At 32.1% G+C, this 25,091-nt stretch overlaps 3 protein-coding genes across 5 annotated transcripts; all 3 read left to right on the top strand.

The window, feature by feature from the left end:
- The first annotated feature begins 7,997 nt into the window (after positions 1-7,997).
- On the top strand, positions 7,998-10,429 carry LOC112031025 (transmembrane ascorbate ferrireductase 2). 2 transcript variants are annotated; one of them, XM_024063693.2, is made up of 5 exons: positions 7,998-8,230; positions 8,329-8,377; positions 9,304-9,503; positions 9,886-10,050; positions 10,163-10,429. In XM_024063693.2, the coding sequence occupies exons 1-5, from the start codon at positions 8,060-8,062 to the stop codon at positions 10,214-10,216; spliced, it is 639 nt and encodes a 212-aa protein (XP_023919461.2). In that variant the 5' UTR covers positions 7,998-8,059; the 3' UTR covers positions 10,217-10,429. The 2 variants fall into 2 exon arrangements, with proteins under 2 accessions (XP_023919461.2, XP_023919460.2); XM_024063692.2 differs by having other exon boundaries at positions 8,000-8,230; positions 9,886-10,429.
- Positions 10,430-13,713: 3,284 nt separating this feature from the next.
- Positions 13,714-16,079, top strand: LOC112015184 (transmembrane ascorbate ferrireductase 2-like). Of its 2 annotated transcripts, XM_065761811.1 has the most exons (5): positions 13,714-13,914; positions 14,013-14,061; positions 14,954-15,153; positions 15,536-15,700; positions 15,813-16,079. In XM_065761811.1, exons 1-5 carry the CDS (start codon positions 13,744-13,746, stop codon positions 15,864-15,866), a joined length of 639 nt encoding a protein of 212 aa, XP_065617883.1. In that variant the 5' UTR covers positions 13,714-13,743; the 3' UTR covers positions 15,867-16,079. The 2 variants fall into 2 exon arrangements, with proteins under 2 accessions (XP_065617883.1, XP_065617882.1); XM_065761810.1 differs by having other exon boundaries at positions 13,716-13,914; positions 15,536-16,079.
- Positions 16,080-16,481: 402 nt separating this feature from the next.
- Positions 16,482-23,599, top strand: LOC112015026 (uncharacterized). The gene is made up of 12 exons (XM_024047389.2): positions 16,482-16,486; positions 18,032-18,549; positions 18,668-18,754; positions 19,343-19,519; positions 20,172-20,260; positions 21,160-21,248; positions 21,349-21,452; positions 21,614-21,713; positions 21,790-21,865; positions 21,992-22,106; positions 22,530-23,061; positions 23,206-23,599. Exons 1-12 carry the CDS (start codon positions 16,482-16,484, stop codon positions 23,297-23,299), a joined length of 1,986 nt encoding a protein of 661 aa, XP_023903157.2. The 3' UTR covers positions 23,300-23,599.
- Positions 23,600-25,091: the final 1,492 nt, after the last annotated feature.

The following is a 25,091-nucleotide window of genomic DNA, read 5'->3' on the forward strand; positions in this document are numbered from 1 at the left end:
AACTGATATCAATAATTTTACAATTAATTGAAACAAACATGAAATAATAATCTATTCAAACAAAGATATCATTGCAATAATTTGCCATATATTATTTATGTAATTTTCAATCTATTAAAATAACATCGTGAAGTAATAGTCTATTATTATAAGATTTGAAGCAATCAATTTTTTTATTGCAACAATATATATATATATATATATAATTATATATATATATATAATATAATATATATATATTATATATTCTTGCTATCAAAATTATTATTAATTAACATATAATTTGACTTTAATATAACATTGCAAAATTTAGTTCATTGCAACGATAACTTCATTGCAATAAGTTATCAATTCAAAAATTTTGTTGTAATAAATTGCAAAAATAATTGGTATCAAATTATTGCAACAATTTATTTATTTTAAATTATTACAACAATTTTTCCTAATACAGTAAGATATTAAATCTCTATTCCACCTCCAAAATTACATGTTATTGCAACTGGTATCACTACATCCACTTCCACCGCCAATTATAAGTTATTGAAATTTTTTCTATTGCAACTTGAGAGAGCTTGTGATCTTTGTATTAGTTCTAGCTGGTATCAATGCCAATCATGTGAACAACCAAAATGTCTAACGCCAAAATTTACCGGTTAATTAGTTAGTTAGTTTTTTTTTTTTTTTTTTGGGGTAAGAAGCGTAACTTTATTCATATTTTGACATGTCTAGGAAAAGGAAATCAAAATCTCAATAATTGATACTGGACTTAAGTATTGATTTTCTGTTTTTCTACTCAAGGAAAGCGAGATTAAAGAAGGGATTTATTGGGATGATATAAGGCTAAAAGACACGAAGGACTTATATTCTAGTATTAATTGATTTTTTATGTTAAATATATATATATATATATATTATTTGTTAATGGTATCTACTATTATTGCGGCAAAATTCAAAAACCTGACATTTATCGTGACGAGTATTCATTCAATGACGTAAATGGCCATGGTATTGGGTGTGCCTCAGTGGCAGCTGGGACCAAAAGTGAAACAATTTTGTTCAACACTTTTCCTGAAATCATTGTAGGTTCAACTCCATCAGTAAGAATCTATCCATATAAAAGCTATAGAGGTGAGAGAAACCATGATATTTTTAAGGGTTTTATTGCTGAAATTGAGTTAAGAGTTGACGTGATTTCTATATTAATTGCAATTCAATGATATTGTGGTTGGATCATTTTTGGCTATGAAGTCTAATATACTAACCATAGCTGCTGCTAAGAATTTTGGTCCTTCGAAGGCATTACTAAAAATGCGAGTTATAGTCACATTTTTAAAACACAACTTTTGCTCCTAACCGTAACATATGAATTATGTTATTAAGGCATTTGTATATTGTAATTTCATGGGTATTGCTTCTAATAAATCATTGAAATAACATTTAAGTTATTGCAATTGTTGATGCAAGTTATAGCAATAAAAAATTATGTTGTAATAAACTCTAGATATTTTAATAACGACTTTGATGCAATAATATATATATATATATATATATATATTGTTGCAACAAAAAAATTTGACTGCTTCGAATATCTTATAATTGTAGAAACAAACTTATCCTTAACAGAACAAGATCACACCAAAGGAGTTCAAACCCCATCACAAGATAAACACCAATCAAGATAATCTTTACCTCATGGAGATTAGCACAATAATGTAGTCTAATGTAATATGAAAATTCAAATTAGATGTAATCTCATTATATAAAATTATTGCAACTATATCTTTGTTTTCATAGATAATAATTTCTTTTTTGTCATTGCAATAGATTGTAAAATAATTGATATCAGTTTATTGCAATGATAACTTTGTTGCAATAAGCTATCAATTCAAAAAATTTGTTGTAATAGATTGCAAAAATAATTGGTATCAAGTTATTGCAACAATTTATTTATTTTAAATTATTGCAACAATTTTCCCTAATACAATAAGGTATTAAACCTTTATTCCACCTCAAAAATTACATGCTATTGCAACTGGTATCACTACATCCACTCTCACCACCGTTATTGAAATTTTTTCTATTGCAACTTGAGAGAGCTTGTGATCCTTGTATTAGTTCTAGCTGGTATCAATGCCAATCACGTGAACAACCAAAATGTCTAATGCCAAAACTTACTAGTTTTTTTTTTTTTAATTAATTTTTTTATTTTATAAAAGAAGCTTAACTTTGTTCATATTTTGACATGTCTAGGAAAAGGAAATCAAAATCTCAATAATTGATACCGGACTTAAGTATTAATTTTCTGTTTTTCTACTCAAGGAAAGTGAGATTAAAGAAGGGATTTATTGGGATGGTATAAGGCTAAAAGACATGAAAGACTTATATTCTAGTATTAATTGATTTTTTATGTTAAATATATATATATATATATATATTATGTTAATGGTATCTACTATTATTGTGGCAAAATTCAAAAACCTGACATTTATCATGACGAGTATTCATTCAACAACGTAAATGGCCATGGTATTCGGTGTGCCTCAATGGCAGTTGGAACCAAAAGTAAAACAATTTTGTTCAACACTTTTCTTGAAACCATTGTAGGTTTAGCTCCATCAGCAAGAATCTATCCATATAAAAGCTATAGAGATGAGAGAAACCATGATATTTTTAAGGGTTTTATTGTGGCAATTGAGCAAAAAGTTGACGTGAATTCTATATCAATTGCATTTAATTTTACAAAATCATATAATAATTTCAATGATATTGTGGTTGGATCATTTTTGGCTATGAAGTCTAATATACTAATTGTAGCTACTGCTAGAATTTTGGTCCTTCGGAGGCATTACTAAAAACGTGGTTATAGGTCCATTTCATCTATAGCTGCGTTTTTTATAGCCACATATTAAAGCATGGTCTAAAAACCGTGACAATAGATCAATAGGTCTATAGCTGCATTTTTTCAAACGCGGCTATAGATCTTAATTTAGCCACGCTTGTTAAACGTGGCTATAGGCCCTTAACCTACAACCACGTTTAGGAAATGCGGCTATAACTTCTTCTTTTTTCCTAATTTGGCCATAGCCGTGTTTTATAAACACGGCTATAGATTTTTTTTTTTTTTTTTTTTTAAGGCAAATCACAAATTCCTATCTACAATATTCATCTTGTTAACATATCAATTTGTCTACAATATTCATGTTTATATATATACAATATTCCTATCTACAATATTCATCCTATATATATAATATATATATACACACACATCAAATTAACACAGTAATATTCCTATCTACAATATTCATTCATGATCACCCAAAAAAAAAAAAAAATCACACAAAAACCACAAAGAAGTGTATATAAAGGACGAGAAGCCCATAGCCGAGGCATCACAAGAACACTATGCAAAGCAAGTAGTTTAATTACCTCAGCTGAATGTTCTTCATCCCAATTTTCAATTAAACTCTCCAATATATAAGGAGCATCATGCATTTCTTGATGGACTATAGTCGCGTTTCAAAAGTGTGGCTATAGGTAGTCTATTTGAAAAAAAAAAAAAAAAAAAAAAAAAAACTCAAACTCCAGATAAACCTATAGCCGCACTTCTAAACACTTAGAAATGCGGCTATAAATTAACCTATAGCCGTGTTTTAAAAATGCGCGGGTAGGTCTGTAGTTAAGCCGTGTTTCTAAAAAACGCAAGTATAGGTTAGCTATAGCCACTTTTTTTTGTAAACACGGCTATAGCCCACGTTTTTTGTAGTGAAGCAATAGTAAAAAAATATTGCACCATGTATATTAATAGTTGGTGCCTCTTTATCAAAGAGACATTTTATAACTTCTTTGTCAATATATGATTTACAATATGATTTACAAAGATAATTTAATTTAAAGAGATTCTTATTAATTCATAGTACATTTTCCTTTTTAAAATGATAATAATCTTTTGTTATGTTTTCCATCGAGCCTGACATATGTGCACCCGGAGTTGAGGTTTGTGTACTTAACATTCATCATGAATTAAATGATCATTCTGTATCATAGATGGAACTTCTTTTACTTGCCCACTTGTAGCAACAAATGCAGTACTAATTAAAAGAAGATTAACTAAATTCTTGCATGATGTGTAGTGCAACTTATTATTAGTTTTCTCCAATATTTCAATAAGTTTACAAAGAATCTTATAACTTAATTAGTTGGCACCTTAATTTCTAATAGAGACATTCATGATTCATGTCTCCCAACTATCGATATATAAAAAATTTTTTGAATAAATTTCCTTGTAAAAAATTGTAATGTTTATTTATTTTATAGACAAAATAGAAATCACACTATATATATGCGTTCACAAATTGAAAATTGCATGATATAGTGGTTAATATAGAAGCATATTTCATGCATGCTAAAAAAATGCATATATCTTTCAGTTATTGTTTCTCATATAAATCGTAGAAAAATTATATTAAAATTTCATTATGTTATAACAAAATAAATGTACTTATTTTATTACATACATACATACATACATACATACATACATACATATATATATATATATATTATTACATGTGACTGAAAGAAGTTAGGAAATTTAAAGGAGTAAGATTTATTTTAGTAAATTCACAAATATTTAATTTTTATAGCTTTTGTGTCAATTGTTGTCAAAGCAACTAAACATGAGTAAGAATGTCTTATTCTTAATTTATTATTATTATTCCAACTAAAAAATATCTCTAATATATGGTTTATAAAATTAATCATATAAATTCATTTGATATAAATAATTAATGCACAACTATAGATAATTAATATAAGCATTTTCTCTGTTGGCTAATTTAATGAACTAATACTTTGATATAAATGCAAACTTTGTTGATTTAGAACCCTAAATAAAGAGAACTTCGAGGAATGTGTCACATGGCGCAATCCTATACTCTTTAACATGAGGTCTCTGCTTATATATTTATTTATACTATTGTTGATACTTATTTTCGCAACACGTTTTCTACAAGCCCGATTCAACCAAGCCCGACTTCATTGTGGGCTCAATTTATGTATTACATTTTATTTTATTCTTTTAAGCATGACCCAAGCTCATGTGTCTTATGGGGAAAATTGAGGAAGTGTGGTTTGAGGGGTATGGGTCAGTTCCTTTCGGACCTTTTGCATGAGCTCAGCCCATGCGTGCTACCAAGTAGGCAAGGGACACTGGTAGCACCTTAAGCTCATGGAGGAGGTCTTGTATCCAAAATTTTCACCTAAAATAGTTTTTATGCTTTGGGTGACTGTGGCCCAACTTTTTTGCTATACCATTTTTTGCCTAAAACACATAGTTGACCCTAAGTGGCTGGCTTGGTCTGCTACAACAACCAAATGCAATCTTCAATGACTTGCCATGTCTAGAAAATATCAGCCCATGAATTTAGGCTACTTTGTTTCCCAAATTATGCAAAAAACAAGGCATCCCTTTTACCCAATTAAATCAAATCTGACCGTAACTTCTTTGATCTATCCTTAGGATTCAAAGCCTATTCTATTGACCAAAAACAATCACTTAAAGCACCCCAAGTTTAATACAAAAGGCCCCAATCAGATTCAAAATCAACTAACCACGTTCTACCCACAAACTTGAAACGTCAGAGTAAAAACCCATTCAGCAAGTCAACAATCTCATAATTTCGAAGTTTGTGGGTGGAAATATGGGTACAGGGGAACCTTTCCTCTCTTCTTGATAACCTCTCTCAATTTTCTCTTCTTAGTGACTGTGAGTCGAAGTTTCAAACCTGTTAAACCACATTTTCCCCATAGAGCTGAAACTTGAGAGTAAAAACCCACTGAGTTAGGAAACATTCTCACTATTCTGAACTTTAGAAGTGGAAATATAGGTACAGGGGAACCTTTCATCTCTTCCTTACAACATCTCTCAATTTCCTCTTCTCAGTGACTGTGGATTGAAATTTTAGACCTGTTATATTTTTATACTTTTTCTGCACTTTTGTTATTCGCATTTTGATTTTCTCTTGTCAATGCATTATTAGCTTTTTGTTCATTATACATTTGGAATTTTGAGTTTTATTCTCCACAATAAACACTTCTAAAGGACCCAATGGGAGATTTGGGCTAATATCACATTTTTGGCCCTTGTCGGAAAAACGTCCCCGACAACTATATATAAGAGGTTTCCCTCCTTTCAACTGGATTTTTGTATGATTCAAAAATACCCTCATTATTGAAGGACAACTTCATTTAGAAATAGAATTATAAATGTAAAATAATAGATTTCATTTTGAAGTAAAAAATAGAATTCTTAAGGTACGTTTGGTACATTGAATGTAGATTATATTAAAAATAGTAATTTTTATTGTTGGAAAAAGAAAAAATTGTAACGAAATAACTATTACTATTCATAAGTTTGGTTGTTACATATGGAAAGCTTGTAAATGATTATTGTGGGGTTCAAATTCTTTACGTAAACCCCAAAGACAATTAATTTGTAGAGTATGGGTCAAAGAACTAGAATTAGTAAGGGATTAATAACAATGGATCATAACCATTTCAACAGTGCATTGATCAGTTTGTATACATTGATAGTTTTAATCACTCTCTTGTTTTTCTTCTCTCTCTTTTCTCTCCTCCTTCTTCCGGGGTCCAATTGACAGGTGCTCCCCTTTATTATATAGTCACTCCTACCCTCATCTCCATCGTCCACGTGCTCCCCATCCATGAACTTGCTTAAGTACCTGTCACGTCAGGCAGCTTCTTTTCATCTCTGTGTGAGTGGCGGTAGGTTAGGATGCACTGTTCAGAGGTCTTCTCCACATAAATGCGGCCAGAAAAGCTGTTGCAATGCATTGAATACGGTGGCAGCAGCCTTTCCCTCAGATATTTCCCCATTCTTATCGTTCCTGAATATGCTTTGAGCTTATCTTGATCAGGTGGAGTCCTCGGACAGTCATTCGGGCTTTTTCCCTACTCAATTAGTCTCCGATATCATATCAGAGCAAAACATCTTCCTCGGACAGGAGATGTCCTCCTCGGACAACGATGATCTTTCATCAAGAGGATTCCACTCCTAGCTGGGCCTTGTCTTTTCCGCATCCCTCTTTTCGGATGTGAAAAAGTCCTCTCGTGGGCATTCGGCCCATTAACCTGGGCCTGGCCCCATTTTCCCCCACAATTATGTATATGGTAACTTTATATTTTTGGAAATATATTAATTTTAAAACCTATTATATGTACTAAGGAATAGCTATTACATCAATTTTAAAAATAAATAACTATCATTCAATTTAAAGAATAGTTATTTTAATGTAATAACTAATTCATGTAATAAAGATGCAACCAAATGACCAAATTTCTATTACACATGAATAACTATTTCATTAAAGGAGCTATTACAACATACCAAACGTACTCTTAAAATTTATGAGTTTTTTCCTTTTAAGTTCAAAAAAGAAATTTATTTCTAAAGTTTATTCTTTTTATTTGTTTGAAAAATAAAAAAAAATATTTTTAAATTATAATAAATGTAAATTATTAACCTTTACAAAAATAAAATAAAATAAAAGAGCCTTTGATCACGTGTGTAAGCACATGCTCAAAAACTAGTATGTGCACATACATACATATATATATTAGCTCTTGATAATAGTTATTTACCATTAGATCAAAACACCAATCAAAATTTTTTTTTGATACAAGAGAGAATTTTATTCTAACTTAATTCAAGTGTAAATGTGTCTGAAACTCCTTCCTAACAACTTGAAACCCGGTCCTTGCTCCCCATACTCTACAAGCACTTATACTTATAAAATGACTATCGCATCAAGAATGTACGCTGGCCAATCAATTGATATACGTGAGATTCAACCTCATATTTATTATTCAACTAGGAGAGTTTTTTTCACTAAACTGACACATTTAATAAGGATCAAATTCACACGTAATATAAAAGTTAAGGACAAAATGCCTAATTTACCAAAAAAAAAAAAAAAAAAAGGGTCAAAAAGCGTTTAAAAAAGGTTTTATTAGTCTTAACCGGCGGTGAAATTATAGAATGGCAGTTCCAACTCCAAATCCAAATCCAAATCCAAATCGGAAAGCAATGGTGGCAACGGTGAGGGCAATCGGACTGGCGGTCTCGGCTTTGGTTCTGACATGGGCTTTACATTTCAGAGGCGGCTTGTCTCTCTCTTCTCTCAACAACAACAAAGATCTCATCTTCAACGTACACACAAACTCTCTTTCTATCTTCATTTCATTTTTTGAATTAAAGATCCCATCTTTTTCCCCTTGAATTTACCCATATATATGTTTGTTTTTTAGGTTCATCCTGTACTAATGGTGATTGGCCTCATTCTCTTCAATGGTGAAGGTACTCATCTCTTCTCTCTATACTCTATCAGCTTCAATTAAGCAATTAGTTTTTTTATGTTAATTACTGCACCAACACTCACTGCTTAGCAGAAACCAGGTTGGTCAATTTTGATTCTGAAACCATATCTGAACTAAACTTGCATAAATAGCTTGGGAATCTATTATGCCAAAATGGGTTTTCTTCTAAACAAAGCCCCGTTAATTTTTCACAAATATAAAGATGCCCTGTAATTAAAATCTTATTTCACCATGTTATTTAGAATCCCATTGCACCCAATAAGAAATGACATCGGATTTTAAATGATGGGGCACTATTTACTCTTCTATATTTGTAAAAAACTAGTCTTCATAACGAAATGGTTCCTCCTTGATTAAGACACCAATGCATGAGAGGGTCACCTTTATGAAATTTCAGCTTATGTTTAGAAAGTTCATGGTTGGTGCATCATAATCATCATGATTTTTTACAACAATAACCACCAAGCCATAGTCCCAAAATTTTGCGGTTGGATATAGAATTATAGATCCTCAATAGCAATGCATAATAGAGTGACTAAATTTTCTGTTGGCCATCAACCTACCACAACCCTCCTTTTTCTGGACTTGGAACTAGCTGTGAACAAAATATATGATACTAAGCATAGACAAATGCGGAGTTAATCATGATCATTATTGTTATTGTTATTACTATTACACTGCAATTTCAAGTATATTTTTGGCGTAGTATTCAAAAACTATTTTGTGAATCTTGTGTGCGTGCTCCTTATACTAATCATGTTTCATTCTCTTATCAGCTTGAACGCTGGATTTTAGGTAGGAAAGATGTTTAAAGTTGTTTTTGGGGTTTCTACCAATTTAAAAAGATCATATAAACAATGTAGAAATCAGATAGGTAACATGGTTAACTCTTTGTGGTTGTTGCAGCAATGCTAGCATACAAGACAGTCCCAGGAACTAAAAGCTTTAAGAAGGCAGTGCATCTTACATTGCAATCTGTAGCATTTTGTTTGAGCTTGATAGGGGTATGGGCTGCTTATAAGTTTCACAACGAGAAGGGCATTGACAACTTCTACAGTATGCATTCTTGGTTGGGTCTGGCTTGTCTGTTCCTATTTGGCATCCAGGTTTGTTCTTCCCATCCATCTGCATCTATTCTCTTAAATGGATCTGAATCCTCTGCTGATGTTTATTCAATTCAATCTCTCTATTAGCATCATTTCCCTTGTGCCATACATCTATTCACATCAAAAAACTGAAGCACCTTCCTATTCTTGGATATTAACTCTAAATTAATGATAAGCGTTTGAATGCCAATCCTGAATACTGACAACCCTATTGGAGAATTTAGTGAACTTTTGTTAACTTGGGTTTTTATATTTATTTAGTATTTATCATTTCACTTTGGATACGTGCAACAACAAGAAGAGATGGGAAAGATTTCCAATATTTGCCCTTTTTTTTTTCTTCCAAGGATAACTTCCTGAATTCTAACTTTTGTTCATGTAGTGGGCTGCTGGCTTTTCAACCTTTTGGTATCCTGGTGGTTCAGTAAGCAATAGAGCTGCACTGCTTCCCTGGCACGTGTTCTTGGGGATTTATATATATGGACTAGCCATTGCTTCAGCTACCACTGGAATTTTAGAGAAGGCTACATTCTTACAGACCAACCAAGTAATATCACGTTTCTCTACTGAAGCATTGTTGCTTAACTGTTTAGGTATGCTGATCGTTATTCTTGGTGGTTGTGTTATTCTTGTTGTTGTCACTCCTACAAATGCCAAAGGTGATAGCTACAGACCAATGGACTATACGGTTCAGCATTCAGTTGTGTAGTTAGTTGATTTGGAGATGCTATGTAACTTATCTGAATTAATCGGTGATTTTTGTGCACTGATCCTCATGGAAATGGTAATGATAGTATCTGCTGAAGGTTAAGTATGCCATGAAACCTCTCTTTCACTCTCTCACAGAAATTTTTGTAGACACATCAAGTAACTGGATTTCTTTATTGTTTGATCAATGTAAATTGTAATTGTAGTCACTTTCATTACTTAACAGGATTTCTTTATTGTTTTAAGATACAACTAGAAGAATGGAACGACTTGATAATTGAGTGTTCCTGTGGAAAATGAAGTGCCTGAATTCAAAAGGCATTTGTAAAATGTGTGTAGTTGAAATAAAATGTTAAGATAGATAAGTGAAAAGACAAGGAAAGTGGGGTTAAAAATGAAAAATGTTGCCTAAACATGAAGGTGATCCCTATTGATGAAACATGAGGGAGAGTTGCTTGAGATTGTTTGATTTTGAATAAATTTCCTTGTAAAAAATTGTAATGTTTATTTATTTTATAGACAAAATAGAAATCACACTATATATATGCGTTCACAAATTGAAAATTGCATGATATAGTGGTTAATATAGAAGCATATTTCATGCATGCTAAAAAAATGCATATATCTTTCAATTATTGTTTCTCATATAAATTGTAGAAAAATTATATTAAAATTTCATTATGTTATAACAAAATAAATGTACTTATTTTATTACATACATACATACATACATACATACATATATATATATATATATTATTACATGTGACTAAAAGGAGTTAGGAAATTTAAAGGACTAAGATTTATTTTAGTAAATTCACAAATATTTAATTTTTATAGTTTTTGTGTCAATTGTTGTCAAAGCAACTAAACATGAGTAAGAATGTCTTATTCTTAATTTATTATTATTATTCCAACTAAAAAAAATCTCTAATATAGGGTTTATAAAAATAATCATATAAATTCATTTGATATAAATAATTAATGCACAACTATAGATAATTAATATAAGCATTTTCTCTGTTGGCTAATTTAATGAACTAATACTTTGATATAAATGCAAACTTTGTTGATTTAGAACCCTAAATAAAGAGAACTTCGAGGAATGTGTCACATGGCACAATCTCATACTCTTTAACATGAGGTCTCTGCTTATATATTTATTTATACTATTGTTAATACCCATTTTCGCAATACATTTTCTACAAGCCCGATTCAATTAAGCCCGACTTCATTGTGGGCTTAATTTATGTATTGCATTTTATTTTATTCTTTTAAGCATGACCCAAGCTCATGTGTCTTATGGGGGAAATTGAGGAAGTGTGGTTTGGGGGGTATGGGTTAGTTCATTTCGGACCTTTTGCATGAGCTCAGCCCATGCGTGCTACCAAGTAGGCAAGGGACACTGGTAGCACCTCAAACTCATGGAGGAGGTCTTGTATCCAAAATTTTCACTTAAAACAGTTTTTATGCTTTGGGTGACTGTAGCCCAACTTTTTTGCTATACCATTTTTTGTCTAAAACACATAGTTGACCCTAAGTGGCTGGCTTGGTCTGCTACAACAACCAAATGCAATCTTCAATGACTTGCCATGTCTAGAAAACATCAGCCCATGAATTTAGGCTACTTTGTTTCCCAAATTATGCAAAAAACAAGGCATCCCTTTTACCCAATTAAATCAAATCTGACCATAACTTCTTTGATCTATCCTTAGGATTCAAAGCCTCTTCTATTGACCAAAAACAGTCACTTAAAGCACCCCAAGTTTAATACAAAAGGCCCCAATCAGATTCAAAATCAACTAACCACGTTTTACCCACAAACCTGAAACATCAGAGTAAAAACACATTCAGCAAGTCAACAATCTCATAATTTTGAAGTTTGGGGGTGGAAATATGGGTACAAGGGAACCTTTCCTCTCTTCTTAATAACCTTTCTCAATTTTCTCTTCTCAGTGACTGTGAGTCGAAGCTTCAAACCTGTTGAACCACATTTTCCCCATAGAGCTGAAACTTGAGAGTAAAAACCCACTGAGTTAGGAAACATTCTCACAATTCTGAACTTTAGGGGTGGAAATATGGGTACAGGGGAACCTTTCATCTCTTCCTTACAACATCTCTCAATTTCCTCTTCTCAGTGACTGTGGATTGAAATTTTAGACCTGTTATGTTTTTATACTTTTTCTGCACTTTTGTTATTCGCATTTTGATTTTCTCTTGTCAATGCATCATTAACTTTTTGTTCATTATACATTTGGAATTTTGGGTTTTATTCTCCACAATAAACACTTCTAAAGAACCCAAGGGGAGATTTGGGCTAATATCACATTTTTTGCCCTTGTCGGAAAAACGTCCCCAACAACTATATATAAGAGGTTTCCCTCCTTTCAACTGGATTTTTGTATGATTCAAAAATACCCTCATTATTGAAGGAAAACTTCATTTAGAAATAGAATTATAAATGTAAAATAATAGATTTCATTTTGAAGTAAAAAATAGAACTCTTAAGGTACGTTTGGTACATTGAATGTAGATTATATTAAGAATAGTAATTTTTATTGTTGGGAATATAAAAAATTGTAACGAAATAGCTATTACTATTCATAAGTTTGGTTGTTACATATGGAAAGCTTGTAAATGATGATGTATAAGGTAACTTTATATTTTTGGAAATATATTAATTTTAAAACCTATTATATGTACTAAGGAATAACTATTACATCAATTTTAAAAATAAATAGCTATCCTTCAATTTAAAGAATAGTTATTTTAATGTAATAACTAATTCATGTAATAAAAATGCAACCAAATGACCGAATTGCTATTACACATGAACAACTATATCATTAAAGGAGCTATTACAGCATACCAAATGTACTCTTAAAATTTATGAGTTTTTTCCTTTTACATTCAAAAAAGAAATTTATTTCTAAAGTTTATTCTTTTTATTTGTTTGAAAAAAAAAAAAAAATATTTCTAAATTATAATAAATGTAAATTATTAACCTTTACAAAAATAAAATAAAATAAAAGAGCCTTTGATCACATGTGTAAGCACATGCTCAAAAACTAGTATGTGTACATACATACATACATACATACATACATATATATATATATATTAGCTCTTGATAATAGTTCTTTACCATTAGATTAAAACACCAATCAAATTTTCTTTTTTTGATACAATATAGAATTTTATTCTAACTTAATCTAAGTGTAAATGTGTCTGAAGCTTCTTCTTGGCGACTTGAAACCTGGTCCTTCCTCCCACACTCTACAAGCACTTATACTTATAAAGTGACTATCGCATCAAGAATATATGTTAGTCAATCAATTGATATACGTGAGATTCAACCTCATATTTATTATTCAACTACGAGAGTTTTTTCACTAAACTGACACATTTAATAAGGATCAAATTCACACGTAATATAAAAGTAAAGGAAAAATGCCTAATTTACCAAAAATAAAAGGGTCAAAAAGCGTTTAAAAAAGGTTTTATTAGTCTTAACCGGCGGTGAAATTATAGAATGGCAGTTCCAACTCCAAATCCAAATCTAAATCCAAATCGGAAAGCAATGGTGGCAACGGTGAGGGCAATCGGACTGGCGGTCTCGGCTTTGGTTCTGACATGGGCTTTGCATTTCAGAGGCGGCTTGTCTCTCTCTTCTCTCAACAACAACAAAGATCTCATCTTCAACGTACACACAAACTCTCTTTCTATCTTCATTTCATTTTTTGAATTAAAGATTCCATCTTTTTCCCCTTGAATTTACCCATATATATGTTTGTTTTTTAGGTTCATCCTGTACTAATGGTGATTGGCCTCATTCTCTTCAATGGTGAAGGTACTCATCTCTTCTCTCTATACTGTATCAGCTTCAATTAAGCAATTAGTTTTTTTTTTTTTTTTATGTTAATTACTACACCAACACTCACTGCTTAGCAGAAACCAGGTTGGCCAATTTTGATTCTGGAACCATATCTGAACTAAATTTGCATAAATAGCTTGGGAATCTATTATGCCAAAATGGGTTTTCTTCTAAACAAAGCCCCGTTAATTTTTCACAAATATAAAGATGCCCTGTAATTAAAATCTTATTTCACCATGTTATTTAGAATCCCATTGCACTTACTCTTCTATATTTGTAAAAACTAGTCTTCATAACGAAATGGTTCCTCCTCGATTAAGACACCAATGCATGAGAGGGTTGCCTTTATGAAATTTCAACTTATGTTTAGAAAGTTCATGGTTGGTGCGTCATAATCATCATGATTTTTTACAACAATAACCACCAAGCCATAGTCCCAAAATTTTGCGGTTGGATATAGAATTATAGATCCTCAATAGCAATGCATAATAGAGTGACTAAATTTTCTGTTGGCCATCAACCTACCACAACCCTCCTTTTTCTGGACTTGGAACTAGCTGCGAACAAAATATATGATACTAAGCGTAGACAAATGCGGAGTTAATCATGATCATTATTGTTATTGTTATTACTATTACACTGCAATTTCAAGTATATTTTTGGCGTAGTATTCAAAAACTATTTTGTGAATCTTGTGTGCGTGCTCCTTATACTAATCATGTTTCATTCTCTTATCAGCTTGAACGCTGGATTTTAGGTAGGAAAGATGTTTAAAGTTTTTTTTGGGGTTTCTACCAATTTAAAAAGATCATATAAACAATGTAGAAATCAGATAGGTAACATGGTTAACTCTTTGTGGTTGTTGCAGCAATGCTAGCATACAAGACAGTCCCAGGAACTAAAAGCTTTAAGAAGGCAGTGCATCTTACATTGCAATCTGTAGCATTTTGTTTGAGCTTGATAGGGGTATGGGCTGCTTATAAGTTTCACAACGAGAAGGGCATTGACAACTTCTACAGTATGCATTCTTGGTTGGGTCTGGCTTGTCTGTTCCTATTTGGCATCCAGGTTTGTTCTTCCCATCCATCTGCATCTATTCTCTTAAATGGATCTGAATCCTCTGCTGATGTTTATTCAATTCAATCTCTCTATTAGCATCATTTCCCTTGTGCCATACATCTATTCACATCAAAAAACTGAAGCACCTTCCTATTCTTGGATATTAACTCTAAATTAATGATAAGCGTTTGAATGCCAATCCTGAATACTGACAACCCTATTGGAGAATTTAGTGAACTTTTGTTAACTTGGGTTTTTATATTTATTTAGTATTTATCATTTCACTTTGGATACGTGCAACAACAAGAAGAGATGGGAAAGATTTCCAATATTTGCCCTTTTTTTTTTCTTCCAAAGATAACTTCCTGAATTCTAACTTTTGTTCATGTAGTGGGCTGCTGGCTTTTCAACCTTTTGGTATCCTGGTGGTTCAGTAAGCAATAGAGCTGCACTGCTTCCCTGGCACGTGTTCTTGGGGATTTATATATATGGACTAGCCATTGCTTCAGCTACCACTGGAATTTTAGAGAAGGCTACATTCTTACAGACCAACCAAGTAATATCACGTTTCTCTACTGAAGCATTGTTGCTTAACTGTTTAGGTATGCTGATCGTTATTCTTGGTGGTTGTGTTATTCTTGTTGTTGTCACTCCTACAAATGCCAAAGGTGATAGCTACAGACCAATGGACTATACGGTTCAGCATTCAGTTGTGTAGTTAGTTGATTTGGAGATGCTATGTAACTTATCTGAATTAATCGGTGATTTTTGTGCACTGATCCTCATGGAAATGGTAATGATAGTATCTGCTGAAGGTTAAGTATGCCATGAAACCTCTCTTTCACTCTCTCACAGAAATTTTTGTAGACACATCAAGTAACTGGATTTCTTTATTGTTTGATCAATGTAAATTGTAATTGTAGTCACTTTCATTACTTAACAGGATTTCTTTATTGTTTTAAGATACAACTAGAAGAATGGAACGACTTGATAATTGAGTGTTCCTGTGGAAAATGAAGTGCCTGAATTCAAAAGGCATTTGTAAAATGTGTGTAGTTGAAATAAAATGTTAAGATAGATAAGTGAAAAGACAAGGAAAGTGGGGTTAAAAATGAAAAATGTTGCCTAAACATGAAGGTGATCCCTATTGATGAAACATGAGGGAGAGTTGCTTGAGATTGTTTGTTCATAAGCAAAGGAGAGCAATTAGTACACTAGTGGGAAAGAGTGAGTTAATTCAAATCAGGGAAATGAAAAAAAGGAACAACTAAATAATGATATACCTAAAATAACATTAGTAGAACTAGTAAAATAAGATTGTCAATCAAGGAGATAACATGGAGTATGACTTTGGATATAATGGAATGACAAAAAAATTCATACGATCGATCCTGATTAACATGTTGATGATCCAAAATATTACAGTCTTGTTGTTGTATGCTTTATCCCTGCCTGTGAAAGTATTATAGCTGTGCTGTAACCTGTATTAGTGTCAAAATCTTTAGAAGACAAGTACAGAAGAGAAGACACACTACTCTATGCCAGAATTTTGTTACGCAGAGCACTCCCCATGTTATTCTATATATAATGGTCTGTTATGAAAGAATAGGAAACTCGATTTTCATTGGGGTGTTATTGGTTTCTTTGGTAGTTTGCCAAACTTGATTATTGCTTCTAGCATGACTGAATGGATATGTTAATTAAAAACTTTAATGATTTTGTAATTCACTCAGAAATTAAAATACTAATATCAACTAGGGGAAAAAAATAACATAAAGAAAGATAATACCATAAATCATTAAATTAAACATAAAAATAATAATATTACTTTTTTTCATTTATATTTTTTAATTAATTTGGGTTGAGAATTATTCTCAACCCAAACCTATCTTTTGTCATTCTTAAGTAAGCAGATCAAATAGCTGAAATTGACCAAATTGGACCGAAATCAATTAAATGGACCAAAAATATCAAAATGGATTGAAATAGACCGAGTTAGACTGAAATCAACTAAATGGATCGAAGTGACCAAAATGAACTGAAATAAACCGATTTAGACCAAACTAGATAGTAGTGACCAAAGTGAACTGAATTGGATTGAAATCATCAGCCACATCACTAATTTTTTTTATTGATTTATTCTTTTAATTTTTCAATAATATTAAATATATTTACCGCTTAACTCATGTATTGATGACAAAGTGAATCTAATTTCTTAGATTTGGATTTTTAAATTTTTACCTCAAAAAGCAAGATTAAATTTTAAAAATATCCATTTCTCCCAAAAAAAAAAAAATTAAAAATATCCTATAAAAAAAAAATGCAGCATTTACATAAAATAATTTGATTCTAGAAAACAGCCAAACCTAACAAAATTACTTCAATCCTGCGTTTTCTTAACAAAAGTACCTCAACTTTGTTGAAGTTTCATAAAAATGAAAATCCTCAAATTATGGAGGAAATGACACTCCCCTAAGTGGTTTATATAAATGTGAAGATAAATACATATCTTCTCATAATATGAATTCCGTAGTAAAACATTTTATTTCCAAAAGAAAACAATTTTTTTCTCATTTAAATACATAAAGGCGTGTCATTTGTCTAGACTAGAGTCCAATATAGAAAGTGTCATTTCTTCCATAATTTGGGTATTAATGTTTTTATAAAAATAGAATATTCTAATACATAATATCATTTGGGAGGGGGGATTAGGTAGATCTAATTTATCCAAAATATATATAAAAATTAGGTCATATTAACGAGTACCTTATGATATTGGTTAATAATTCAATTAAAAAAGTTTTTATAAGAAAAGAAAAAAATTAATTAATGTTTTGACAACTATTTTTATTTCTCATAAAAAAATATAAAAATTTTTCTAAAATAGATTTTTAACTAATACTTTAAATGCATTTGTTGGGATTTCCATAAAAATTTTTGGGAGTTGTTCTTGCCTTAACAAAATCATAATAAAGGTCGCCTTAACAACTAACTTATTGCATAGTTTTAAACCCAAACCAACCATTTCTCTGTCAGTCTCACAGTCTATTCTCAACTCAGCTCCATTGCAATTGCTTTACAACACAGATAGATACTCCCATGTCCGATCTCAGCCCACAACACAATCCCTAACCCTAAAAATCCCAAATTTTTTTGTCCCCAAAACAAAACTAAAATCAGCAAATTCAATTTCAAATGTGTTCCTCCTCGTCTACCTTTCTCTTTGTCCCCACTCACAGCAATACTTCCTCACTCTTACTACTACGACGTCGTATTCCCCCAATTCTCTGCAATTCCAGACACACGAGCTGTCTTGGTCCTCTCCCGACCAGAATTCCACCACCGACTACGGCGGTTGGGCTGTCATTGAACCTCCGATCCAATACAAGAAGAGGAGCAAGACAGGTTTTTTATTTTTATTTTTATTTTATCCCTCTTTTCTCAAAATCCCATTTGGTTAATTTCAATTTTGAATGAATATTGAGCTGGGTTTTTGTTGTTGTTGTTGTTGGTAAATGTGCAGGTCTGCCTACATTTGTGATTGGGGGAATTGGGGCCTCACTGGCTATTCTAGTGGCTGCCATTGCTCACTTCTCACTATCAAGAAGAGGTTAGCTGCTGCTGCTACTACTACTACTAGCTACAAAGTTAATCACTTTTGCTCTTTTGGATTTTGTTTTCAACTGAGAATTATTTGTACATTTGAAGGGGGTGTTTGGGTTTGGCATGTCATAGAACTCGGGCCAGTTGGGGGCAATATAACTGGTTTGAATTGTTTTCTGTTGGGTAAAATAAATGAAGTAATAGATAGGAAAACTAACATTGTTCAACTTTGATGGTCTTACAACTTTGATTCAGCTTTTATCAGAACTGAGCTGGTTCTATGGTTTGTAGAACACCACCTTATACTGCCAAGAGTCTTGTAGTTCTACTGGCACTTTCTGGTGTTTCCATTGAAGATGTCCAGGGTTCAAATGGCCCCTCTCCCCTATTGTAACTATCAAAAAGAACACCACTCTATTGTATTTTAAAAATTGGATTTTTTTTTTAGTTAATGATATGGTGGTTTGTTAGGCTAATGAATATTTTCAGATGGACATGAGATGGGCAGTTGGTAAATAGGTTGATGACATGGTATTAAAAAAAAAGAAGAAGAAGAAATTCTGATTTTGATTTTGAATTTTTATTTTTTCTTAAGGTCTGAAGTTTCAATTTGGTAGTCCATTGCATGCTTTGCATGGGATATTAACTCCAACTGGTACCAAAGACGATCAAAAAGAAACTACGGGCATTGCTGCATCTGATGAGAGCGATGTGGTGTCTGGTGCCAGCCCAGATGGTATAATTAATGGTGCTGCTAAGACTGTTACTTCAGGTATGTTCAGATCAAACTTTTTAACACTTCTCCTAGTGTTACTGTCTTTGTTATTTATATGTTTTTAAACTGTTTAGGTAGAATTTTATGGTTTAGGGTATACTGTATACTTGCAATTGTCTCCTTAGTTTATAATGAATAACTGTGTACTAATCCTCATTTAGGCACTGATTTGGACAATGGGGTGGGTGGACACTGCAATTGGTCTTGAATTAGGGCACACGTTGTAAATATTCCCAAAGCTTTTTTTGATAAGTATAAATATTCCCAAAGTTTAGGGTAGATAGTTGTAAATTGTAATTAACGAAAATAATTAATAAATAACTAAATAATTTCCTAGGTTTTTCCTTTTAGGAATAACTTTGCAGTGATAAATCAGTTTTATTTTATCTGGATTTGACTAGGTCTGAGCTGGTTAGGACTATTACCATATGATTATGTCTTTTTCCTTCGTGAGCTATTCTTTTTAATATTTGTTTGAATTGAAGAAAAAAGGAAAATTAAAGGATAGATTCTTGTAATTTAGTTCCTCATGTGGTAGTAGCAAAGATTTTGATTTATATTAGCATCTTTTATCTTTTCTTTTTAGCAGCATTCTAATAACCTTTCTCTTTTTATGAAATCAATGTTCCTATTCTGAACATGTGCTCAGCATCTATGGAGAAGCTTGAGCGTATTATAATTCCAGCTGCTGTGGATTCTACTCAACAGGAAGCTTTATCAACATTGAAGAAACTGAAGGTGTGCCTTTTGAAGCATAATGTGTGGGTGTGTGGGAGAATAGGAGATTAGAACTTCTGAAAAACCTTGCATAAATTTTCTAATGAACTATATCAGCCGTATTTGAGTCATTATACTTTTTATTAGTATAAATGCCTTAATTAGTTTGAAGTAGCATAGGTATAAAACATCGGTTATCTCTACTATTTACTTATCAAAAAAGAAGAAGCAGCATAGGTATATGTCAGAGAGAGGCATCTGTCATATAAGATTCTGAAGCTACCAAAATGTTTACTCTTTGTTGGAGGAATTAAGATCAAAGGTGAGAGAAACTAAGAATACGTAGATATGAAATGCACGTGGATGGTGTTAGAAGGGTTAAATGGTTAAAGTTAGCTCTTTTATTTTTTATTAGCTTAGTCTTTTAAGATAGGTGGTAATTTGTCATGGTTTCAAAGAAGTTGCACTTCAGTTCAATCTTGTCTCCATGCTACCTCTCACTTAACTTAAAAACTTCTGTATGTTGAGAATCATTCATTTTAGGGTAGCTTGGGTCCCCCCACATGAGAGGAAGTTTCAGAATAAAGGTGATTAAAGTTATCTTTTCCTATCAGCTTAGGCTTTTAGGATAGGTGGTAAGTTGTCCTGACAACTAATGTGTAGTCACCGGATAAACAACAGACTTTTGAAGTACTAGTCTTAAAGCACCAGGGGACTTCCATTCTATCTTTTTTGTTTAGCTAAAATTGCTATTGATCTTGTATTATCAATAGTTTGTGTGCCTTACAACTTTCCAGTTCTGCATATATGATAATATGACATTTTGTCTATAATTTTAGCTATAATTTTGTAGACTAATTTGAAAAAGCTCTGGGTCCAGTTCTGAGCATAAATATCTGAACTGTAATTAAGGTATACAGATCATTGAAGATGATGTCAAGGCAGATGAATTGTGCACTAGAAGGGAATATGCTAGATGGCTAGTTCAATTAAATTCGGCGTTGGAAAGGTAGCAGCTGATTCGTGCTTATAAATTGAAAGATGTTTGACCTGTAGAAGTTTAGAGTAAATGCAGTTCTGGCTTAGAACTTATTGTTTGGCTTTAATAGGAATCTGAAGCACAGGATCTTTCCAGCAATTTCACTTTCGGGGTCTACAGTTGCTGCCTTTGATGATATAAGTGTTGAAGATGCAGATTTTGAGCCAATTCAATGTAAGGCTTAAATCTGATGTTTGCCTGCTATTTCAAGGGGATATGGTTAAACCTAGTGCCCTGGGGAGAAGATATTTATTTATTTATTTTGGGGGAGTGGATGTGTTTTTTTTTAAAAAAAAAAATTACTTATAATGAACTTTGCTGGATTTGCCATTCAGGCTTAGCAGAGGCCGGTGTCATTCCCAGTAAGCTATCAAATAAGAACTCGAGTGATAATAATTCAGATAACCAAGGGCACATTTACTTTTTTCCTGAGAGGTACGATATGTGCTGCACTTTTTCTAATAATTTTTAAATTTCCATTTCTCTTGATAAAAAATATCTGGTGCAGCAGGTTTCTCTCTCGACAAGATTTGATTCACTGGAAAGCCCGGTTAGAGTATGAATTCATGCCAGGAATAATAGAACAGGTAAAGAATATTTTCTAATATAATCATAATTGATATTGTTTCTGGTTTTATTTTTTGAATATACATCAAAGTGACACTTCATCAGTCTTTCATAGCTTTTAAAAACCTGACTTGTTTACAGTCCAGATATCAGCAAAAGAATTGGGTTTTCTGGATTGGAGGGAGATCAGTTCAGATGCATTGGCAGAACTTTTTGTAGACATGTCGGCTGGGGACAAGAGCATAGTGAGAAAAGTATTTGGTATTTCTTCTCCCTTTTCCTCATGTTTTAAAATTAGGTTTCTCAAGCCCATGGACATAGACACAAAATAAAAAGTTATATTAAGTGTAAGAGTAAAGCCAGAGAAAAGATATAACAATTTGGAAATATGAAAACTTGCTACTATTCCTCTTTAACATTAATAACAATGCATAGATTATCAATAAGCAGACTTTTAACACTCATCATATAGATGTCTTCATTACCATTCTCTCTATATAATCTGAGGCTTGCACCTAATTCAATTGGGATTAATGCTCAGTTTAGTTGAGTAGATCCAAGCTTGCACACTCCTCCTTCTATATGTAGGGAGTTGGTTCATCATATTTCCATGCACACACATAGATGTGTTAAAGTGAATCACTTACATTGATGAGAAAACCATGTCAAATTTACCATTTGCAGGACAGAGCAAGCGTCTTCAACCAAACAAGCCTTCAACAAAAGCACAAGCTGCAGTGGCACTAACAAGTGGAAGGATGGCAGAAGCAATTTATACTGAATTAGCAAGACTAGAAGCTGAGAATACTGCTAGGCAAGCAGCGATGGAAGAAATTAGGTCTGAGTTACTTGACAGAGGAGATATACAGAGGTATTGGGATGAGAAGCTGATTGAACAGAAAACTTTTGGTTTTGAGGTGGAGAAGGTTTATTTCTCCGCAGTTAGTGGTTTGGAACAGGAGAAGATTGTTCAAGAGAAGGTTTTTGCTGAGCATTTGAAGGAGAAGGCAGCCATGGACTGTCAGAAGCAACTCACTCTGAGTCTAAAGGAAGAAGTTGATGAGATGTCAGAAAATCTAGCATTTGAGAGGACTTTGTATGTCACTGAACAGTGTAATTTACAGGATATGCGCAGTGAATTACAGAACAAGCGGGAAGGACTGCTTGATACAAAATCTATACTTGAAGCTGAGAAGGAAGCTCTCCGGATTCTTAGGTAATGAAGCAACAGGGTATTGCTTTTTATTAATTTTTTAAAATTATATGCTAATATTATACTGTTGGAGATAGCCATGTGCTGGGATTGTAATTGTGTTATAACATGGCTGTTTAGTCTAATTAATGGAAGCATTGAATGCAGATCTTGGGTAGAGGATGAGGCGAGGAAGAGTCAAGCTCGTGCCAAGGTTCTTGAGGAGGTTGGTCGAAGGTGGAAATGGGTCAACCAAGCTTGATATTCATAGTCCCCTAAGTGTAGAGATTTGCAGTTGCTTGTAAAAATAATAGAAAAGGGCTCTTCGTGGAATCCCTTATTGTTTTTTTGTGTATTAAGACTTTTTGTAAAATTTTGGTGCGATTGGCATGGAGGATTTTTTTTATTTCTTCCATTGTTTGCAGCATACAAGCCCTCATTTATGTCCTCCTCCAAGAGCAGTCAAGATTTAAAAGAAATTGTTATTATTTATGTTGATTTTCTGCTAGATATCTCACTAGAGAGTCAAGATTTCAAAGAAATTGTTATTATTTATGTTGGATTTCTGCTAGTTATCTCACTAGAGAATGTCCTGCGAAGATGTTTTTCTTTTTTTACCTTTAATACCAAATTAGTTGCAGACTTGCCCGATGTGCTTAAAGATTTGACAATTTATTTATTTTTGGTTAAGTGAAAAATGAAAATAGTAGATGAAAATTTTAAGTATTAGTCCCAAGCCCTTTCTAAAATAATGTGATTATTTTTTAACAAAGGATGATCAATACAATTAAGCTATCTATATTTCTTACTGAAAGTGTTTTAAATTTTGTAGGTATTTTTTTCTTCTTCCTTAAGGAAACATAATGTATTTTATGTTTAAGTTTAATGTTACATTGCCCTTAGAGCATTGGTTAACAATCTATTTTAAAAAAATTTTGACACTATTTTTTTGAGAAATGAAAAAATTGTCAAAATATTAATTGTTTTTTTCTTTTTTCATAAATACTTTTTTTAAATAGATTATTAATCTATACTCTAAGGGCATTCGTTAGCATTTCCTTTTATAGGATATGTTTTTATTAGATAAGAATTTTGACAAATGTAATATTGGATTTCTAAATCAATTATTAGATAGAATTTCCACAAATATAATGTCAGATTTCTAAATCAAACAGTAAACCATATTAATAAATGATTCACACACAATTGGGTTCAAGTGTTCAACCCTTAGGGACACCTTTTTTTTCTAGTAAGGAGGTGTGTTATTGGTAACATTATTTTCATAAGATATGACTTTTGATGCACTTGGACTAATTTTATGATGACCAATCATAATTTATCGATTTTTTTTTTCTGCACACCCACATAATTTATTACTTGATTTAAAAAAAAAAAAATTTGCAGTTGCTTGTAAAAATAATAGAAAAGGGCTCTTCGTGGAATCCCTTATTGTTTTTTTGTGTATTAAGACTTTTTGTAAAATTTTGGTGCGATTGGCATGGAGGATTTTTTTTATTTCTTCCATTGTTTGCAGCATACAAGCCCTCATTTATGTCCTCCTCCAAGAGCAGTCAAGATTTAAAAGAAATTGTTATTATTTATGTTGATTTTCTGCTAGATATCTCACTAGAGAGTCAAGATTTCAAAGAAATTGTTATTATTTATGTTGGATTTCTGCTAGTTATCTCACTAGAGAATGTCCAGCGAAGATGTTTTTCTTTTTTTACCTTTAATACCAAACTAGTTGCAGACTTGCCCGATGTGCTTAAAGATTTGACAATTTATTTATTTTTTGTTAAGTGAAAAATGAAAATAGTAGATGAAAATTTTAAGTATTAGTCCCAAACCCTTTCTAAAATAATGTGATTATTTTTTAACAATGTATGATCGATACAATTAAGCTATCTATATTTCTTATTGAAAGTGTTTTAAATTTTGTAGGTATTTTTTTTCTTCTTCCTTAAGGAAACATAATGTATTTTATGTTTAGTTATTTTATGTTTAAGTTTAATGTTACATTGCCCTTAGAGCATTGGTTAACAATCTATTTTAAA

This window comes from Quercus suber, unplaced genomic scaffold, assembly GCF_002906115.3.
Source record: "Quercus suber isolate HL8 unplaced genomic scaffold, Cork oak 2.0 scaffold_430, whole genome shotgun sequence".
NCBI classification, from domain to species: domain Eukaryota; kingdom Viridiplantae; phylum Streptophyta; class Magnoliopsida; order Fagales; family Fagaceae; genus Quercus; species Quercus suber.

Coding starts and splice junctions, on each gene's coding strand:
- LOC112031025 (XM_024063692.2), top strand. CDS start 8,060: ATGGCAGTTCCAACTCCAAATCCAAATCCAAATCCAAATCGGAAAGCA. Junction 8,231..8,328: donor ACAAAGATCTCATCTTCAAC/GTACACACAAAC, acceptor TTTGTTTTTTAG/GTTCATCCTGTACTAATGGT. Junction 9,504..9,885: donor TGTTCCTATTTGGCATCCAG/GTTTGTTCTTCC, acceptor TTGTTCATGTAG/TGGGCTGCTGGCTTTTCAAC.
- LOC112015184 (XM_065761810.1), top strand. CDS start 13,744: ATGGCAGTTCCAACTCCAAATCCAAATCTAAATCCAAATCGGAAAGCA. Junction 13,915..14,012: donor ACAAAGATCTCATCTTCAAC/GTACACACAAAC, acceptor TTTGTTTTTTAG/GTTCATCCTGTACTAATGGT. Junction 15,154..15,535: donor TGTTCCTATTTGGCATCCAG/GTTTGTTCTTCC, acceptor TTGTTCATGTAG/TGGGCTGCTGGCTTTTCAAC.
- LOC112015026 (XM_024047389.2), top strand. Junction 18,550..18,667: donor CAAGAAGAGGAGCAAGACAG/GTTTTTTATTTT, acceptor GTAAATGTGCAG/GTCTGCCTACATTTGTGATT. Junction 23,062..23,205: donor GAAGCTCTCCGGATTCTTAG/GTAATGAAGCAA, acceptor CATTGAATGCAG/ATCTTGGGTAGAGGATGAGG.